Here is a 21314-nt window from a genome sequence, read left to right as displayed (position 1 = left end):
AGCGCCGAGATACTGAGCAGCCAGTACGGGCTGCATCTCCTGCTGGCCGGGCTGCTGTTGATGTTCGCCTGGGCGGTGCACGCCATCGGGGTGGCCAAGAGTGCCGTCCTGGCCTACCTCCTCTCCCTCATGGCGCTGCAGCTCCTCTGGATGGCTTGGTACCTCTGCCGCCGCTGTGCGCACAAGAGGCTCATCCAGGACAAGGACACCCAGGCCGGGGCACGCTGGCTCAAGTGTGAGTGGGGCGGGGCGAGGGCACGCCCGGGGCTGGGAAATCCGATAGAGGTGGTAGACCAAGTTGCTGAACTTTTGGAGTCCATGAAGCAGTTAAAATTCTGTAGTTATTCGGTACAAACTTGGCTGCGTTTGAGTGAACTTTTCTCCCTTAATCTCTCACAGAATCCAATACAGTACTGTATGAAAATTCCTCTCTTTCAGAACCCTGGACGAGGTAGAGAATGTACTATGTGACCTACAAGGGTCAATCTAGAGAAAAAAAATCATTGGCTGTGTCATTAGGAGTCCAGCTGGACCCTATGCATATTTGTTTTGACTAGATGACTGTAACAAATATATTGATTTAAACTTGATTTATTTTTTAAGCAAATTCAATAAAATCTCAGTTTAACAACTTCCATTGGGGATATTTTATACACAACAAGAAATGTGGACTCCCCCTGCAATAATGAACAAATTCTTTGATGAGGCATTAATCCTTATTGATTAATCAACACCTCTTCCCAGACTGTATAAAACTGATATTTTACTTAATACTTTAAGGGAATAATTCAGTTTGTAGTTTGTTCATAATAGGTGTGCATAGAGTTGCTGCCTTGGATTCTAATCCAAGACAAAGACGCTGATTTCAGTGGGTGTCCTCCCAGGTAATCTTTTTCTGGAGGATTTGGGGGAATTACATGTTGTTGCTGCTTCAGCATATGCATCCCTATTTCAGCAATTCAACTGAGATTATGCTTCATGATTCCAAATTTCATAAGAAAATGGTTATAGAAACAAGAATGCAAAACCCATAGATTTTTCGTTTACTTTAGTAGATGTTTTGGAAGAAGTTAAATGTTTGGTAAGGCTCAAGATGAGGAGTCTCAGAATGGTGATAGCTCCTCACAAATGTGATATGTAAAAAGTTTAACTCTCTAAGTGAAGGGCCATTGAATCCAGTGTACACATACTGTACACATTTTTCTGTTTGTTATCTTCCTTCATAAAAACCAGAATGATAGTATTTTGGAGCCAATGTTTTAGGGTAGCCTGTAAAGTCACCAATAACATATCTTTGCATTACTGACTCCAATCATCCCACTTATTGTGACAAATATCCTCCTAAAGGTAAGTTAGAAACCCCATTGCAAAATTCAGCAGAAGATGGCATTCCAACTACTTCTGGAAATAGGATGATGAAACAAAAATGTTTTTTTTAAAAAAAGGAAGGAAGGTAGGAAGGAAGGAAGATTTAAGATCTATTACGTTAACGAATAATGGGAACACCACCGAAGTGAGGGAGTTAATCCTTTCCCTCATGCCCTTGCTCAAAACTCCATTTTCCCGAAGAAACTGGTAGCTGTTTTTTGGGGGGGAGGGTGCGTGGAAGATACCGTAAGTGTCAGTGCAGGAAGTTGAACAGGACAAACAAGCTGTTTTTTTTTTTTTTTTTTTGCTATTCTTTTAGTACAAGAAATGTTAGGTTGCTGGGAATACCTGGTATATGAAAATTAGGAAGCTTTTAAAGGCCATCCATGATAACAGTTTTGGTGTATCCACAGTGAAGCTATTAAATAATTGTTTTCTTCATATATTTTCTACAATTGCTAGAAACATATGCCAATGTATTAATTCAACATCATTTTCTGTCTGTTTGCAAACATCCTTCGACCAAATGGTAATCTACCAAATACAATTCATGCTTTCTGAGCTTGATCTGTTTCTCAATAGTTGTGCACGTGTAGAAAGGACTTAACATGACTTGCCATACAGAACCTCAAAATAACTGAAGGGAGTTGGTACCTTGGGCATAGGAGAGGGGGACAATTCCAGGCCACCCCATCACTGTTTAATGTGGACCCTTTTGAGATCCAAAAGCCACTTTTCTTGCATATCTTGATCTGTACTGTGTGGAGAAAGGGGAATCATGCAGCAGGACATTTCCTGTTCCTGAAAATATTTCTTGTTAATTTTAGTGTTCTATTCTTTTTTTGAAAGGGTGCAAAATATATTACTGGAAATTGCTAGCTCTTTCTGTGTATATTTGCTGGGGTTTTGGTGCTTAATTTTAGACAGTTATTTTGAGTGCAATATGAATAGAAATGTAGGCTATAAATTGAATCAATACAGAAAAAATGAAAGACTTTGGTCCCTATGATAAGTTACGGCTTACCAAATAGAGAAAATAATTCATCTACCTCCCACCTGCCAGATTTGGAATGCTGCAACATATCTTGGCAACATTATATGGTTTTTTTAAATAAAGTTTTTTATTTTTCATTTTCATAATAACCACATGTATACTATTACATAACCAACATCATATTATATTGTTAAATGTTTACATCAATTCGTCTTACCATCAACTTCCAAAAATGATTACTGGCTCTTCTGCTCTCCATACACTGTATTTGTACCCTATCCATCACTTTCTTCTCCCTCTCTCCTCCTCCTCCCTACCTCCTTACTTCCCTCTGTCGTCTTTCTCTTCTCTACTTCCCCTTCCTCTCTCCTTCTCCTTTCTCCCCTTTCCACTCCTTCTTTCTCTCCTCCTCTCCCCCCTCCTGCCGCCTTCTCTCCTATCCCTCTCTTCTTCCCTTTCCCTGAAGTGCGAAGTAGAGGAGACTCTACTTCACACTCTTCATCTCATTTACTTGGTGTATTTCAGCCTCTGAGCAAGCTCCATTTTATGTTGATGGTATTTATAATTCCATTTCAATACACATTTAATTTTACCATATATCTTCCTCCTTTTTTAAAAGAAAAAAAGTATACATATATAGTAATTGTATTTTTAAATTCCCCCCCCCTCCCCAGCCTATTTTTGGCCAAGATGTAGGCCTGGTTATGATTCCCAGATATTCTCATCATTATATTTATATAGTTATGCATCCTTACAAACCCCAGATTTGTAGTTCTGTCTTTATAATCTCAATAATTTTCCATTATAAATATATTTCATGTTCCCTCTCCATTTTTCCATATCTTGACTTAGCTTACCCTTAATTGTCTTTAAATAACAATCATTACTGTTCAATGTTCATTACAATTCCCTTAATCTACTATATAGAATAACAAGCGGTATACATATCACTTTGTTCATCATCTTAAGAGTTCTATATGTGTCCATATTTCATGTATTTTAACCTATACTTAATTGTCCTTCCATTGTCATATTCAATCAATTAGGAACTCAGTCTAATTATCATGTATAAAAGTGAATTACATACCTCTACATTCTCCACATAACAGTTTTATATTTGTCCATATTCCATATATCTTTATTTAATTATCTTTCCATTATCATATTCAATCAGTTAGCAACTCAGTTTTATTATCATATATAGGAGTAAACCACATATCTCAGCTTTATATTTGCCATATAACAATTTCTAATTGTCTGATTTTTTTCCTAGGAAGTCTTTTGTCCCACTTCTCTATTCCTGTCTTCTCCCTTTTCTTTGTTTTGACATGTCCACCCTCTTCAATTTTCCCCAAGCCACTGTCAAACCCAGTGAAATCTTTTGTATTTCCCTTTGTTGGGGCATAACCCCCCTCTTCAATTTTCCCTATGCCACTGTCAAACTCAGAGAGATCTTTTGTTTGCTTTTTATTTCCTTTTGTTGGGACACATCCCCCCTTTTCAATTTTCCCTATACCACTGTCAAACCCAATGAAGTTTTTTGTCTGCTTTTTATTTTCCACCGTTTCTACCCCTTCATTATCCCCCCTCTTCTTCCTTCACTTCTTCCTTCAGTTCCTGCTTCTCCTCAATATCTAACTTCAAAATTCTATTTAGACTTGATTTTAATGATTTATGCATATTTTTAATAGTTTCACATAGCTCTTCAAATCCCCACCTTTCCATAATGTCCAGTTCCAGAATTACAGTTAGTTATACAGTTCTTATTTCAGAGTTTTGGTCCACCTTAAATTTAGCTAATTCAGCTAATGTGAAGAGGAAGAGAAGTGGGAGCCATCTTGATCCTTTGTTCTTTCTTCGGCAAAAAATAAAAACTTCGTATTTTCCCAGTTCTTGATTTTATTATTATTTTTCCCTTGTTACCTTCCACCTCTCATTGGTTATAATTGCTTAAAATATATTAATTGGAACAAACTCAAACACAGCAAGTCTCCAGTATGTTTCTCTTTGCCTCCTGCTTTTCCAATTTCTGGTTTATGACAATTGATTAATTAAAACTTCCTGCTCAGTTTCACATTCCATTCGCAGCACAGGCAAGATTAGGTTATCAGTGAGAAAATAGTGCTTTTTTCTTGATTTTTTCCCCCTGTTACATTCCACCTCTCATTAATTGGAGTTGCTTAAGATATGTTAGTTAGAAGAAACTCGAACGAAGCAACTCCCCTCAGTATGTTTTGGTTTCTGTTTCATCTTCCTAATCTTTTTTGAAGACACAATCTTTTCAAATTCAAATCCAAATTTGTGTTTGAATGGGTTTGTCACTTCTCTGCTTTCTTCTTTCTGTCTCCAAATTGTTTAAAGCAAATGGCTCTTTTTGGGCTAGTGATTTAACCCTCCATTTTTCCTTCCTTCCTTCCTTCCTTCCTTCCTTCCTTCCTTCCTTCCTTCCTTCCTTCCTTCTTTCTTTCTTTCTTTCTTTCTTTCTTTCTTTCTTTCTTTCTTTCTGTCAAAATCCTGATCTGTCCATCAATATTATTTATACTCTCAAGGTTCTTTGCCTTTTCCAAATTCTGATTTATGACTGTGGGTTAATTAGATCTTCTTACCAGGCTTTTCATCTTGTCTCTTGCACGCTACTGCTCAGTTGCTTTGGCCTGAAGTCAGCTTCTTGTGCAGCCATGTTGCCATGCTGCCTCCCCGATGCCGATTCAGAGAGCAAATCTCTGACCTATGAGGGACCTATTGCACTCCCTCTGGGTCTGATGAGACGCTGCCCCAGTGGTGGGTTTCTGCCGGATTGCACCGGATCGCGTGATCCGGTTGGACAATGAACCCGGAAGTAATTTCCTGCCCCGCCCCCTTGGCGTTTTTTGCATCGGGGCTGACTCCCCGCCACCACCGCTGCGCTACCTCATGTTCCTTGTCTTCTGGCTGCGGCCCCACTCCATGGAAAACATAGGCGCAATTACAGCCCGGAGCAGGAGCAAAGCCCCTTTTCCAATTGGCCTTTCCTCGCTTGGAGGGCTTCGGATGGAAGCTTCTGCAGAAGCCCGGGCGAGTGACAACAAGTTCCCACCGTTACGAAGTCTCGGAGGCTGTAATTTTCTGAGCTGTGCGCGCGGGCCTGTTTTCCAAGGCGTGGAGCAGCAGCGAGGCTCTGCGTGGCGAGCGGTGATTCCGGATGCCATCCGGGAAGACGAGGAATGCGAGGGGGGACCGTTGATGGCCTACGGAATCACCGCTCACCGCACAGAGCCTCGCTGCTGCTCCACGCCTTGGAAAACAGGCGCGCGCGCACAGCTCAGAAAATTACAGCCTCCGAGACTTCGTAACGGCGGGAACTTGTTGTCACTCGGCCGGGCTTCTGCAGAAGCTTCCCTCCGAAGCCCTCCAAGCAAGGAAAGGCCAGTTGGGAAAGGGGCTTTGCTCCTGCTCCGGGCTGTAATTGCGCCTATGTTTTCCACGGCGTGAAGCAGCGGCGAGGTTCTGCGTGGCCGGCAATGACTCCGGGGGCCAACCGGGAAGACGAGGAACGCGAGGGGGGACCCTGCCCCCCACTGATGGCCCCAGAATCATTGCCAGCCACGCAGAACCTTGCCACTGCTCCACGCTTTGCTCCTGCTCTGGGCTGTAATTGCGCCTATGTTTTCCACGGCGTGGAGCAGCGGCGAGGTTCTGCGTGGCCGGCAATGACTCCGGGGGCCAACCGGGAAGACGAGGAACGCGAGGGGGGACCCTGCCCCCCACTGATGGCCCCCGGAATCATTGCCGGCCACGCAGAACCTTGCCGCTGCTCCACGCCGTGGAAAACATAGGCGCAATTACAGCCCGGAGCAGGAGCAAAGCCCCTTTCCCAACTGGCCTTTCCTCGCTTGGAGGGCTTCGGAGGGAAACTTCTGCAGAAGCCCGGGCAAGTGACAACAAGTTCCCGCCGTTACGAAGTCTCGGAGGCTGTAATTTTCTGAGCTGTGCGCGCGCGCCTGTTTTCCAAGGCGTGGAGCAGCAGCGAGGCTCTGCACGGCGAGCGGTGATTCAGTAGGCCATCAACGGTCCCCCCTCGCGTTCCTCGTCTTCTCGGATGGCATCCGGAATCACCGCTCACCGCGCAGAGCCTCGCTGCTGCTCCACGCCTTGGAAAACAGCCGCGCGTGCACAGCTCAGAAAATTACAGCCTCCGAGACTTCGTAACGGTGGGAACTTGTTGTCACTCGCCCGGACTTCTGCAGAAGCTTCCCTCCGAAGCCCTCCAAGCGAGGAAAGGCCAGTTGGAAAAGGGGCTTTGCTCCTGCTCCGGGGTGTAAGCTTCCCTCCGAAGTCTTGGGATGTTCTGAGGAGCCCCCCAAGGAAAAACGCCGCTGCCAGGTAGTTAAAAGTACCTCTCTGATTCTGTCAGACTCTGTCAGTCTCTCTCTGATTCCCTCTCTCACTCCCTCTCTCTGTTCCTCTCTCTGTCTGTCTGTCTGTCTCACTCACTCACACACACACACTGTGGTCACCTTGTTGAGTGTTCCAATCACATTTGAAACACTCAACAACTGGCCTGCATTTATGGTATTTTGCAGCATTCTGCAGTCATAGGACCAAAATATATGGTTAAAAGCATATATTTTGGTCCTATGACTGCAGAATGCTGCAAAATACCATAAATGCAGGCCAGTTGTTGAGTGTTTCAAATGTGATTGGAACACTCAACAAGGTGACCACAGTGTGTGTGTGTGAGTGAGACAGACAGACAGACAGACAGACAGACAGAGAGAGGAACAGAGATAGGGAGTGAGAGAGGGAATCAGAGAGAGACTGACAGACACACACACACACACACACACATACACAGAGACAGAGAGGGGGAGGGAGGGAGAGAAAGATAGACAGACAGAGAGACACACACAGAGTGAGTGATTAAGTGAATGAGTGAGAGACAGACACACCCACATACACACACAGAGTGACAGAGAGAGAGGAAGGGAGGGGAGAGAGACAGAGGGAGAGACAGAGACAGAGACAGACACACACACACACACAGAGTGAGTGAGAGACAGACAGACAGACACACACACACAGAGTGACAGAGATGGGGGAGGGAGGCGAGAGAGACAGAGATACAGAGAGAGAGAGAGACAGATAGACACCCAGAGAAAATGACAGAGGGACAGAGAGAGGGAGGGAGGGAGAGAGAGACAAAGAGCCAGAGAGAGAGAGAGAAAGAAAAAGAAAAAAGAAAGAGTGGGAGAGAGAGATGAAAGAAAGAAAGAAAAAGAAAGAGAACTTATGACCACAATTGAGCCCAAAATTTTGGTTGCTAAGCAAGAGCGTCGTTAAGTGAGTTTCACCACATTTTCCAAGTTAGCCATGCCCACCTGGTCACATGACTGCCAAGCCACTCCCACCAGGTCGCATGGCTGGCAAGCCACTCCCACAAAGGAGGCCACACCCACAGAGTAGGTTCCAAAAAAATTTGAAACCCACCACTGCACTGCCCCTTCTTCACCCGCCCCACAGAGAGATTCTGATCCAAAAAAGATCTCGGCATTGGTTTGTCAGACAGAGTTCATGTGAAGCTCTTCAGCGCTCACACCTCCCTCATCTGTCCAGCTGAAGAACTTCTGGTCAAATCAACATTACATGATTTTAAAGGAGTTGGCATACAGAATAGTAGAGAGAAGTTAAATTGATCTGTACAGCCTGATAACCTGGTGAGCAAATGTTTATGTCGAATAGAATATTCTTTATTCTTATGTGTCCAATCACACTTGGCCAATAACGAATATTCAATTTGATTTATTTATTTTATTCTAATTCTATTCTTCTACATATACAACCCAGTATTTGAAATATTGCTGTTAGCCTGTTAGGTCTGGAATAACTTCTGTGAATGAAGTTGAAAAAGGCTACCAGCTAAGCTATGTCAAAGTTCTTACTTTTAGTATAACTCTTTCGTTTAACATTTGTTTCAGGTGGAATTACTTTGTTTGCAATCATTACTTTAATTATGGATTCTTTCAAAATTGGATACTTCGTTGGATTTTCAAGTTGCTTATCAATTACAGAAGGCATTTTTCCAGTTGCACATGCAGTTCATACACTTTTGCAGGTAAAACCATTTGGTCTCTTATTATTTCAGATGGATACAACTCTTAGGATTGTATTGTTGATGTGTAAGAGCCTAAAATTAACTAACTTGGTTCAAGATTTTTTCACCCCTCTAATTGTATTTTCTCAAAGTTCATTAAAAACAGTATCACAATTACTGGATTGGCAAGGAAATCCCTATATAATGAAAAGTAACTTCCTTAAAGTATTGGTAATCCTGCATGTTTTTCTGTGCCAGTCCATTAAAACGCTTGAGAATTACACAAGATAACAACCATGCTCCCATTCATTTTAGAAGGAAAATCCCCTGTGGCTGGCATTACAAGGACTGTAAAACAATTTAGTTACAAAAAGTTACATCTTTTGATTTAATGGTAACATCTAGGTTTTTTTTGCATTCCATGGAAGGTCTTTAATTTTGATAATTTATTTTTCATAATTAACTTACTAAATAAGTTTGAAAGTAGGGAAGCCTGATATACTGTTAGTACTAATGAACTTCCATCTTGAACTAAGCAGTTTGATAAAAAGTTACATTGATATCATCATTTTCAGGACAAAAAAGAAAGAAATGACAAAAAAACTATTAGTAACAGTTAGAAAAGAAAAAATTAACAAAGGAAGGAACATTAAAAGAACATTAAAGGAGTTCATTAGAGCTGCATGGGGAGGTAGGCCCTGGTACACAAAAGCCGGTCGCAATGTGCGACCGAGGCCAGTTTTGAAATGGTGTACTTACAACCGTTCCGGCCATCTTCTCAGCTTGCCAGACAGCCATCAGAACTCCTTGATATATTCAGCCGCCTGCCTGCCACATTGCTGGGCCGCCAATAACTCCCCCTCTGTTCGCTGAATTCTGGTGTTGTCCTCAAATTGCTCCTGAAGAGCTGCTAGGAACATGTCAGTGTCTCCCAGCTCTGCAGCATGATCACTGTATAGGTCTGCAACCCTGTCAGTTGCTTATCCTTCCATTACTATGGCTACCGCCATCACCATGGCCCATTGGGTGTATGTATTGGTCCATGTGATTGAGCACCTGTCCCATAAAGAGAGCCACTTTATCTGAACTACCATCAAAGGACATTCGCTGGGCCAAGGGCTTAATGCTCTTTGGTCATACCCTTTGGTTGTACCCTGCTGCAAGCCAGGAAGGTGTTGTTATTCAGCTCTCATGTCTTAAGGGCCTGCCAGACTCTCTTCACTCTCCATAGGGAAACTGGGCAGTACGTGCCATCACTGGTCTTTGTTCTACCTCCCTAATCCGTCCCAGCCTTTCATAGTGTGGGTTTGGGCTAACCAATCGAAAGTGGCTTGAAGCCCTTGCTTGGTATTGATGCTCAAAAGGAGGGTGGGTCACCTCCCCTTCCCCCCTCCATCCTCTCTCAGGACTCATCTCTCTGAACCTAGCAACTCCAAATTTTTCTCTCAGCACATCCATTGTTTTGCTGCCTATTGCTGCGGAGTAACTCCATTCGCCCTCAGAGATACGTCGCTCCTTCCACTGAGTGAAATGGCTCCTGAAGGGAGTAACAATGGGAAAGGGGGGTAGAGGGGCCCCATATCCCACCGGACCCAAGGAGCTCAGCCACAACTCTCCTGTTCCACCGGTTTTCCAGCCCACACCCTTGAAGATTTCTGTGAGGCCTCCTGGCTGACTAGGGGCTTTTTGGAACCTGGACGTTCCTTGGTCCGGACGTCCAGGGAAGGGTCTTCTGAAGGCACCAGTAAGATCTCCAGAGGGGCAGGTTCCATTTGCTCCGTAGTTTCTACCTAGTCTGCAGCCTCCAAGCTCAGTTCTGTTCCCTCTGCCATCCGTGTTATTAAATGGTGAGTCCTAACTTCCTGTCAGGTTCCGATGTAAACGTGAGAAAAAATGTCGAAAACACAGTTCTGAAGTATAAATTTTATTTCCCTCATAAACATCAGCACAAACTGACATCCAACAACAGGAAATTCAAAGTCAGGACTAACCTTCCAGTAACTGTCACACTGTTTTAAACTCTTCCCTAGCTTCATAGACATTAAGCAGGGAAGCCAGCAGAGTTCCATTGCCAGTTCGGTGTTGATGTCAGCAGCAGCAACAGGTCTGGTGTGGACTTGGCGGTCCAGTAGGTTTAGCTTCACGGTGGCTGTGTCGTTCTTGGATCCCCGCGTAAAAGACAATCCCGGTTTCTCTGTTATCCACCAGAATGGCAGTTGACACTGGGCACCCAAAAGTCCTTGAAATGGGCCAGATGAGATTGGTTCACATCTCTCCTTCCTGTCTGTACTGTTCTCTCCTGCTTTTCCCCTTTCCCCCTTCCCCTCCCTCTCAGGATTGTGATAGGCTACAGCACAAGTGACCGTGAGGGCAGACTTACATGCTGCCTCACTTCACAGGAACATTAGTTCTGCAAAGAGAAAGAGAAAGATTAGTGCTGTTCCCCTTTGATCAGGTGACTGGAGGGGTACCTGTCTTGCACTACTGATCTCGTGTGATCTTACAGTACAGTACTTTAGGCTTCTGTTCTTGGTGAGCTGAACTTGCACCAGATCTGGCCAAAGAGCATTTGCAAGCCAAGACTTTGGGCAGCGAAATTGTGTTGCTTCAAGCCTCCCATTGGCTTGCAAATGCTTTTCACGCTGAGACTACATTCTATTTTTTTTAACAATATTTTTAATTTTTTAAATATTTTTAAATATTTTGTGGATTTTTGTGGACTACCTTGTATTATCTTTTTATGCTATATGTTATTTTTTTATACTAACAAGCTGCCATTTCATTTTTTTTACTCTTAGCTGAGATACTATTTTTTTTCTTTTAAGCTGAGATTTTGTTTTACTTTCCAAATTTTATTCATCTATCATTTTCAATACATGTGTGGATTATGAACTATTTCAAGAGGCCTACAGGAGAGAACAAAAAGAGAACTTGAATTCCTAGAACAAAGAGGTGAGAGGTGGCCCAACTAAGAGATGTTCCAGTTGAAAAGTGTCCTGGTGGCCCAATTGAGAGGTGGCCCAGCTGATAGGCAGCCCAGTGTCCAACTGAGAGATGGCTCTGCAGCTCATCTGAGAGAAAGAAAGACAGCTGAGCTGAGAGATGGAGAGGCAGGCCAGTGACCCAGCCCAACACCTGAGTGGAGGCAGTGTGGTGCAAACGGAGGCGACTGATATTTTATTTTTGTATTTTATTAGTTTGTCAAATGTGTACAAGATAGCAGGTATAAATATAAACATGGACATGAACGAAAGAAATGAATACAAATAAATGGAGACAGTAGGACAGGGACGGTAGGCACACACCCTTTACAGACATCTTAGGAATGGGGTGAGGTCCACGGTAGACAGTTTAAGATTGAAGCTGTGAGGGTTAGAGGATGTAACAATGGAGTCAGGTAGAACATTCTAGGCATTCACCACTCTGCTGCTGAAGTAATATTTTCTGCAATCGAGTTTGGAACGGTTTACTTTGAGTTTGTATCAATTATTTGCTCATGTATTATTGAGGTTGAAACTGAAGAAGTCGTTGACAGGTAAGATGTAACACAATTATACTGTGCTTAGATCATACCGTAGGCGGCGCAGTTACCGATTGCCAAACCCAAAATTTCAAGCCTAGTGGCATAGGGAATTCTATTGTGAGTAGAGGAGTGGAGTATTCTTGTGAAGTACCTCTGGACCCGCTCAATCGTATTAATGTCTGATATGCAGTGTGGATTCTAGGCAGACGAGCTGTATTTGAGAATTGGTCTGGCAAAGATTTTGTATGCCCTAGTTAGCAATGCAATGTTACTGGAGAAGAAGCTTCGCAAAATTAGATTAACAACTCTTAATGCTTTTTCGGTAATGCTGTTACAGTGGGCTCTGAGGCTTAGATCGTTTAAGATGAGTACTCAAATGAAAAAGGATTCATTCAACCACGTATCGCAGACAAAAATTAGGTCCAATTAAAACCTACTTTTATCTTTCCAATGTTTTAAAATAACAAACCTCATAACTAAAAATTGAGTTAGTTCCTTACACTGCATTGATTAGAATGCATCATAAGATAGGGACATTGATGGGGCGGCCTGCTGAAATCCCCCGGATTCGGCAGCAGCCGGTGGGGGTGCTTCCAGCCTTGCCCCAGGGGCCGGGGAGCGGAGGGGGGCATGGAACAGCATTTGGCTGTCTGCCCTTTCACTGAATGGGCTCCAGGAGGAAAGAGCTAATTAAGGAGGAGCGGCTGGAATGCAGGTGGTGAAAGATCCGTCCTAATCTCCTTAACTATCGTTAACGGATAAGCAGCAGACTATTGTAAATTCGTGTTCAATCTTTTTGAAGCTGAAAGATTAGAGGGGGGTTCTCCTTTCTTTTTACCTCCCTCGGATAAAGCGGCATTTGAATTATCTCTCTCTATATCGGAATGGAGAGAGAATAAAGGCTGACTTGTCACTTGTATTAACTATGTGGAAAAGATTTATATCACAACTGCAAGAGGTGATCTGCTGAGCTGTTTTCTTAAAGGGAAAAAAACTTTATGGAAATCTTTGTTCTTCTCCCTGTGAAGGGAGGAGCCAAGATGGCTTCCCTCCATCTTCATTTTTGTACTTATAAATGAAGTCTGCCTTTTGAAACTACCTTTGAAAAAAATCTCTGGCATTGTATTATTACTCTCTCTGAAGGACCTCTGGACCTCCCCTGTTATGTAGTCTTCCTGGATTTTGATTATTTGAATTTCCCCTTTCTGGTGTGCCTCCTGCCTTGGAACTGTATTGGAGAATTAACTTTTCACTTCTGGACTTGCCTACCTCCTTGGATCGGCAGAGCTGCACACTCCACTGATGCCATTTCTTTTGTAAAAAATTTATACCATCTCTGAACTCAGATATGGGGCCCAAAAAACCACCAACGGGCAAGTCACTCTCAAGTCGGCTCCCGCGTCTGCCACCTCCAGCCCAATTATGCATTAGATGAAAATTACTTCATTGTTACAACAAGAAGGGACTGGAGAGAGCTCAAAAGACTTATCCATTACCCAAATGTTTCAAGAAATTATGAAGGGTCAAAATGAGCTGAAAAAAGAGGTGACAGACCTCAAAGAAGAACTCAGAGGTGTACAACAACATATAATAGAAAACAGACTAAGAATTAGTGTGTTAGGGGAGGGGGCGGCTGGGTTGGGGGAGGAGGTTAAGGCAGTCCGGAAGGGGAATTTAGAATCGGAAAACTTTTTGGCAAAGATAGAACTTGAAAGAATGTCCTTTTTTCTCAGATTCCAGAACCTACCAGAGACAGAAAATGAAGACCTTAAGGCAGGCATGTCCAAAGTGCGGCCCGGGGGCCAAATGTGGCCCTTTTTCAAATTTCAAGCGGCCCGCAGGCTTAAGGACATTATGAGTACAATTTTAGCAGAATATATTAAGAGAGACAAAGAACAGTTGTGGTGGGATATGGATCTGGTTTATAGGATTAATTCAGCATATGCTAGAACACATAATGTTCCAAGGGAGGTACATGTTAAATTTCTTAGGAGGACCACAAGGGATGAGGTGCTAGGGGCCCAAAGGGGGGACCACTAAAATATAAAGACAAAGAAATTACCATTCTTAAGCAAATTCTGAAAAAAATAAGAGAAAAAAGGAGGAAATATTCCTCCTTATCAAAGAAATTATATATTAAAGGAGTTTGGTTTACATGGATATTGCCAGAGGGAATGTTGATTTTTTGGGAGGGAAACAGAATTAGAATTAATACAGTGGGGGAGGCAGAAACCTTCATTAAAAAACATAGTTCTCTCCTAGAAGATGAAAAGATGGGAGGTAGTGAAAAAGGTAGTAATGCACAAGATATGAAGGAGGGAGGGGCTTTGGCTCCATCTGGGGACAGGGAGGAGGGAGCAATTTCGAAAAGGCTCAGGTCACAAAAATAAATGTATTTGAAATGTTACTGTAATTGTTGATATACTAGAAGTGACAAAAAAGAGATGATTAAACACATGTTTGATATAATGTAGAACAAAATTCTGTTTTTGCTTATCTTTTATACGTTGTTTTTAACTTTGTAAAAATTGTGAGATTTGGAGGGATTTCTACCACTAGCATGGGAGCTGCCAAAATTTTCTATGTACCTTTGTACCTTTCCCCATAAATGTTTAAAAACCAATAAAATTCTTTAAAAAAAAAGAAGATAGGGACATTGAATCAAATTTGGTATATAGAAAGGTTGTTGGGTGATTTTTCCAATTGTTTTTATTAAAACCAAAGACTAATTGGGCATCTATTTCCCGGCATTGAAAAAAATATCATGTTTATAATATGAATGGTTAACTAATTGGGAAAGGGGTCAGGAGTAGAAAGAACACTGGAGCACCATTGGATGAAGACTCAAAGTGAGTCTGATCAGATATTAAGGATTACTTCATGGTGGTAAGGATTGTGAAACATCAATATATCTCCACCATTATTACATCTGCTGAAAGCTATCCAACAGCCCTTTCCAAGGTGACTTGGTCCCTATTGGGTAGGGAAGGCCCCTCAGATATCTGTCTGTGAATTGAGGAAATGAATAAAATGTCGTGCACATTTTTCTAGATTCTTTTAATTGTTTTTTATAGATGATTAATTGAGTACTACTTTTTCCATGGGACCCATTATAATTTATTCACATTTGTTTTCAGGTATATTTTTTATGGTGCCACGCAAAGGATGTTATCCAGTCCTTCAAAACACTGGAGAGGTAAAGTGAATACTGTGCAGGGAGGGAGGTAATGCAATGTTTTTAATGTTTAATTAAAATGTAGCAATAAATCTAAGAAATGAGTATAACCATTGATTGCAATCAAACAGTAGAAATAATTGTTTGATGTCAATATTAATTATAATTTTTCGGAAGTATGGCTGTAAGAAATGTCATGTCTCCTAGTGCTAGTTCTAAGGTATTTTTCTCCACCTATAAGCCTTATGAGCCATGAGCTCCCCTTTCAGTCAATATTCAGGCTAAGTACTGAGACACCATTGATTGTTTTTGTGGATGATCTTGGAGAACTTGAGACGTGAGTGGTGTGTTCACTCTGGCTCTTTTGGAATTCTCAGCTGCTTTTGATATCATCAAACATTTTGCTGGACCAGCCTTGAGGAGAAGCATGGGAGGACACTGTTCTGCTGTGGTTCTTTTTTCTCCATGGCAATCAATGTTGGTGGGGGAGGAAAGGTCCATCTCTCTAGGCCCCTGTTATCTGGGGTGCCTCAGAACTCAGAAAGTTTGCCTCTCTTATTTAATATCTATATGAAGTAGAGAAATTATCTGCTGGCAAATGGTTTGGTATCATCATTATGCTATGATAGCTAATACATCAGTACCCTGTGTGGGCAGATGCTACTTCAGATCCTGGTTCAATGTTTGGAGGTTGTGAGAGTCTGGATGAGGAGAAACCAGCTGCAACTTAGTCCCCCCTGCCCCTGCCTCCAATATCAGGAGAATTGATATCTCTAAATCTGGATGGGGTAACTGTCAGGCTTGCCCCAGCTATTGTAGGTCTCTAGGAAAGAAAGACCCTCAACTCCATCCAGAGGTGGGATTCAGCTGGTTTACACCAGTTCAGGCGAACCGGTTAACTTTTTGCACAGTTCAGAGAACCGGCAAATCCCACCACTGGCTGGGCCCTCCCCCTCCCGCCCCTCCCAGGAGTCTCAGCCACTCCTTATCTAGCCTTCCCCATCTTGGCCAGTGCCTAGAATCATGCACACAGCATATTTCCTGCTGCTCTCTGCCTCCCTCACTCGCTAGCCTTGACCACACAGCTCCTGCGGTCCAACTTGCCTGCCTTCGCCCTGGCCTTCCACACAGCCCAGCTCCCTGCCTACATGGTGAGCCTTCCTTCGCCATTCTCCGCTGCCTCCCTTGTGACGCAGTTCGCTACAGCAACAGCATTCATCTTTCATTGCAGTACATTTGCACTCAAGTTAGCCCTTGCCTCCTGCCGCTACTTCCAGCCTTTGTTGGTGCAGCTAAGCACGGGGAGTGACCTGCTCTCCACCCTGTTAGGAAAATTTGGAAACACTAAAAATAGAAATGCAAACATGCAACAACAATTCAGCTTTGAATCAAAAAGTTTATTTTTCCATGGTTAGTTCAAACATGAAAAATGCCAGAGTTTTATACTAATATTTCAGTAAGACTGTACTTACTTGTAAGTATTGCAATACGGTCAGAAATAGCAGCTATGTCTGGTGAGGAGATGTCTTCAAGCCCCATTTACAGCATTGCAGTAATCCAAGCAGGAGGTAGCCATCACTGCTTCGGCCCTCCTGCATCACCCCGCCTTGCCATGAGTGATGTCATGTTGGTCACGCTCACTCAGTTAAATGATCCAGCCAGCCACGCCCACTCAGCCAGGCATTAGGAAGAAACAGTTGTTAAAATGGTTGAATCCCACCACTAACTCCATTTAATAGAAGTGATAAATTCTTTTATTAAGGATTAATGGTTGCAGTGAAAGCAGGCTAGAACAAAAATTCCTGTATAATAATCCAAACTCCCATCATTTGTAACTGCATTATCATAAATTGCCAGTTCACGTGGTCAAAAGCCTTTTTGTGTGTCCAAAAATAGCAGCGCCATTTGTTTCTCTGGATGAGCTTCATAATACTCTAATGTGTTCAGTACAATTATATCATCTCTGATCTGTCTCTTAGGTAGGAACCCATTTTGGTACATACGTATAAATTCGTTTAGGAGTCTCTTCATTCTTTCTGCCATTATTGATGCAAAGATTTTGTAATCCAAATTTAGTAATGAAATTGGCCTGTAGTTCTTTACTTTCTGTAAGTCTGACTCTTCTTTTGGTATAAGAGTTATGTATGCCTCAGTCCATGTATCTGGCATCTTTGCATCCCGTTAGTACATCTTGAAGGTTTTGTATAATTCTGCTGGTAATCCATCTGATCCTGGTGTTTTTCCCTTCTTTTGCCTTTTAATTCCCTCCATTACCTTTATCATTGTTATTCTTTCTTCTAGTGCCTTCTTAAATTTTTCTGGAATCTTAGTTATTTTAGTCTTTTCTATGTATTCTTATTTTTTCCTCAGGAACCCTCTCGTGTTGGTACAGTTTTTTGTAATAATTCTCAATTTTTTTTTCTTTTTCTCATTTAAGTGTTGTAGATTCCCTTCTTGGTCCATCAGTTGGCTTATCAGGTTTTTTTCCTTCTCTTTCTTCATTTTATATGCCAGCCAGCGCCCTTAAACCAGGGGGAAATATATTAAGAATGTTGGAAGATATGTTTGAAGGAAACAGGGGCCTTGATAAAATTTTCAGAAAATAGGCTCTCCATGGGAGTGGGTAGAAGTGGGAGGAACATTTAGATGGTACATCCAAGAAATAGACATAGGTGGAGATTTAAGAGAGGAATTGGGGAGACAAGCCCAAAAGAAAGCATAGCAATTGAATATCGAAGCAGGCAAGATACGATAGGTAGATGATATATTTCTTCTTTCTTTCATAATTGTTGTTTTGACTTGCTTTTCCCTTTACCTCTCTTTTCTTTAAAGTATAGCAATTAAAGTATGAAGCAGGCAAGAGATGAGGGAAGAATGGTCCCTGTTCGGTGTTGTGCTTCTGGATTTCTTTCCCTATGTCTCCCTCTCTATTCTTTTTCTTTTTTCTTTTTTTTTCTCTTTTTGTAGGCAGATGACACATTAGATAGGAAATAAAGAAAAAGTTTTTTTAAAATAAAGGGTGATATGATTAAAACTAGAGTAAGAAATAGAAATAAAGGGAATATTAATGTATTACATTTTTATTTGATAAAATGAAACTAATAATGAGAATTAGGTGGAATAATTGAATAATGATAGACTGTAACCTAATATAGATCTGTATTGTTGTGGGAATTTCACAAGCTGATTGAATGTAATAATAATGTTTAATCTCACTAGTTTTGTTTGTATTGGAACGTATGGCAGCCAGGTGCCACACTGTTCACACATTGATTTACATTTTTATTAAAAAAAACCTTAAAAAAAGATTTCATACTGTGGAAAATTATGTGTATAATATAATATGTTCGCATTGTTTATTTTTTAGGTTTGGAGTAATTCATTCAGTGTTTACAAATTTGCTTTTGTGGACAAATGGTATATTAACTGAATCAAAGCATCAACTTAATGAACACAAGGAAAGGTTAATTACTCTTGGATTTGGAAACATATCAATAGGTGAGAAATGGTCTTAGTACATTTGGGGAAGTGTTTCTCTCTTAATTGACCTATAACTAGGAATTTTAGAAAGTAGGCTGAAGTTGGATCATTGCACTCAATATCTTAATTGTGTCCTTTTTTTCCCTTATTGTTTCCTAGAACTATATTAAAGCCGCAGATGAAGAAACAGGGTTGAATAATTTGGGGGTCGTATTTTGCACGGTGTTGAAAAGTATAAATGGGAGCAGTAGAAGATCCATTTTTACTCCACTTTTAAACTGTAGAAAAAGAAAAAGCAATCCTAAACTCCCACTGCCAATTTTTGATGCCAAGACTACTGACACTTGGCTCTGGATCCTGGGCAAATTCCCAGACACCTGCCCATCCTTAATTTTTTGGATAGTAAGGGGGAGAAAATTTCTATTAAACACTTTGCAGCTACATTTTGGCAGCCTGACTCATACGATCCAGGAGCTGGAGTTTTGTTTTCAGGTTCTCAATGCTGCGGGATTCATAGTTTTAGATATACAGTTCCTTGCTCCTGATATGGGTTCCTGTGATTTGCTCTTTAATGGGAATTTATTGTATGTGTACAATAAAGAGAAACCCACTGAATAGAGTGGGACTTGTTCCTAGAAAATGGTGGAGAAAAGGGTAGCCATCATCTTTGACATATAGGTTTTACACTAAATAAATTTTACTAAAGGTGTCAAGTATGTACTTCTGTATTTTCCACTTAAACTATTAGGATTTAAAAGAATAACAGAGTTGGAAGGGGCCTTGAGGGTCTTCTAATCCAAACCCCTGTTCAAACATTTCAAAGAAATGGTTGTCCAATCGTTTCTCAAAAATCACCATTTTTTGAGTACCTACAACTTCTGGAGGCAAATCATTCTACTGATTAATTGTTCTAACTGTCAGGAAATTTCTCCTTTGTTCTAGGTTGGTTCTCTCTCTGATTAGTTTCCATCCATCACTATTTGTCCTGACTTCAAGTGCTTTGGAGAATAGGTTGACCTCCTCTTCTTTGTGGCAATCCCTTAGATATTGAAATTCTGCTATAATGATACCCCTAGTCCTTCTTTTTATTATATTAGACATACCCAATTCAGTGGTGGGATTCAAATAATTTAACAACCGGTTCTCTGCCCTAAGGACCAGCTGGGTAGGCGTTTCTTGGTGGTCATGTGACTGGGTGAGCGTGGCCAACTCAATGTCACTCACGTCGATGGGTTCTTCGCCTTAGCTGTTACAATCTGATAAGGGTTAACGAAGAGGCAGTTTCTATAAGCAGGGCAATAAAGATTAGGCTAGAAACAATACCAGAATGTTTCCTTCCTGCCTTCAGGATTAGCCCCATAAAGTGGAAAAAAACCAAAATGAGATTTCTTCCAACAACCATTTCTCTGAACTGCTTTGAAAGTTAACAACCAGTTCTCTGAATAGGTGCGAACTGGCTGAATCCCACCACTGACCCAATTCCTGCAGCCATTCTTGATATTTGAGCCTCCAGTCCCCCTAATAATCTTTGTTGCTGTTCTCTGCACTCTTTCCAGAATCTCAACATTTTTTTTATATTGTGGCAAGCAAAACTGGATGCAATATTCCAAGTATGATCTTATCAAGGCATTATAAAGTGGTACTAATACTTCATGTGATCCTGATTCTATCCATCTGTTAATGCAGCCTAGGACTGTCTTGGCTTTTTTGACAGGTACAGCACAGTACAGGCTCATATTTAAATGATTGTCTATTAGGACTCGACGATCCCTCTCACAGGGGATTTAGTCAGGTACCACCTATCCTATACCTTTGCATTTGGTTTTTCTTGCGTAAGTGTAAAAACCTTACTTTTCTCATGATTAAATTTCATTTTCTTAGATAGGGCCCAGTGTTCAGGTTGGTCGAATTCCTTCTTTATTTTGAGCCTATCTTCTAGGATGTTGGCTGCCAGCTTGGTGTCTGCAAGTTGGATAAGTTCCCCCCTTCTATCTCCTCATCTACATCATTGATGAAAATATTGAAGAGCACTGAACCTAAGACAGAGTCTTAGAGCACCCTGCTGCATACGTCCTTCCATGTAGATGCAATTCCATTAAGGACTACATGCTGAGTGCAGTTTGTAGCCAGTTACGAATTTCGTGGTGATGCTGTCTAATCCACATTTTTCTACCTTATCAAGTAGTAGGTTGTGATCTACTTTATCTAATGCCTTATTGAAGTCCAAGTAAGTTATATCCATAGAATTTTGCTGGTCCACTAATTTTGCCACTTTGTCAAAGAATGCAATAAGATGTGTCTGGCATAATCTGTTTTTGAGAAACCTATATTGGCTTCTGATTATAGCTTTATTTGCCTCTAGGTCAGATGTGTCAAACTCATGGTGTCACATTGTCATCATGTGACATATCATGATTTTTCCCTCTTCGCTAAAATGGGGGTGGGCATGGCCAGCGCATGACACATCCAGCTCACGGGTTGCAAGTTTGACATCCCTGCTCTAGGTGTTTGCAGATTTGTTGCTTGATTATTTTTTCCAGAATCTTCCCAGATATTGATGTCAGGCTGATGGGTTTGTAGATTCCTGCATCTCCCCACCTCCCTTTTTGAAGATGGGAATTGCATCAGTGTTTTTCCAGTCATCTGGTAGTTCCTTGGTGCGCCAGCATCTTTGAAATACAGTATATGGTTCAGTGATTTTGAA

The 21314-nt window shown here is 41.6% G+C and overlaps 1 protein-coding gene across 1 annotated transcript in view; it reads left to right on the top strand.

The window, feature by feature from the left end:
- The first annotated feature begins 45 nt into the window (after nt 1-45).
- Nucleotides 46-21314, top strand: part of OTOP1 (otopetrin 1) — a 34823-nt gene continuing 13554 nt past the window's right edge. Inside the window, exons 1-4 of the mRNA XM_081959181.1 lie at nt 46-235; nt 8317-8453; nt 15093-15151; nt 18498-18628. Of these exons, the coding sequence (XP_081815307.1) occupies nt 61-235; nt 8317-8453; nt 15093-15151; nt 18498-18628 (502 nt within the window). The 5' untranslated portion in view covers nt 46-60. The remainder of the gene's footprint in view (nt 236-8316; nt 8454-15092; nt 15152-18497; nt 18629-21314) is intronic.

This window comes from Natrix helvetica (assembly GCF_964273705.1).
Source record: "Natrix helvetica genome assembly, chromosome: 7".
Lineage (NCBI taxonomy): Eukaryota > Metazoa > Chordata > Lepidosauria > Squamata > Natricidae > Natrix > Natrix helvetica.
Note: the sequence above shows the minus strand (reverse complement) of the source record. Positions and strands in the feature narration are given on the sequence as shown.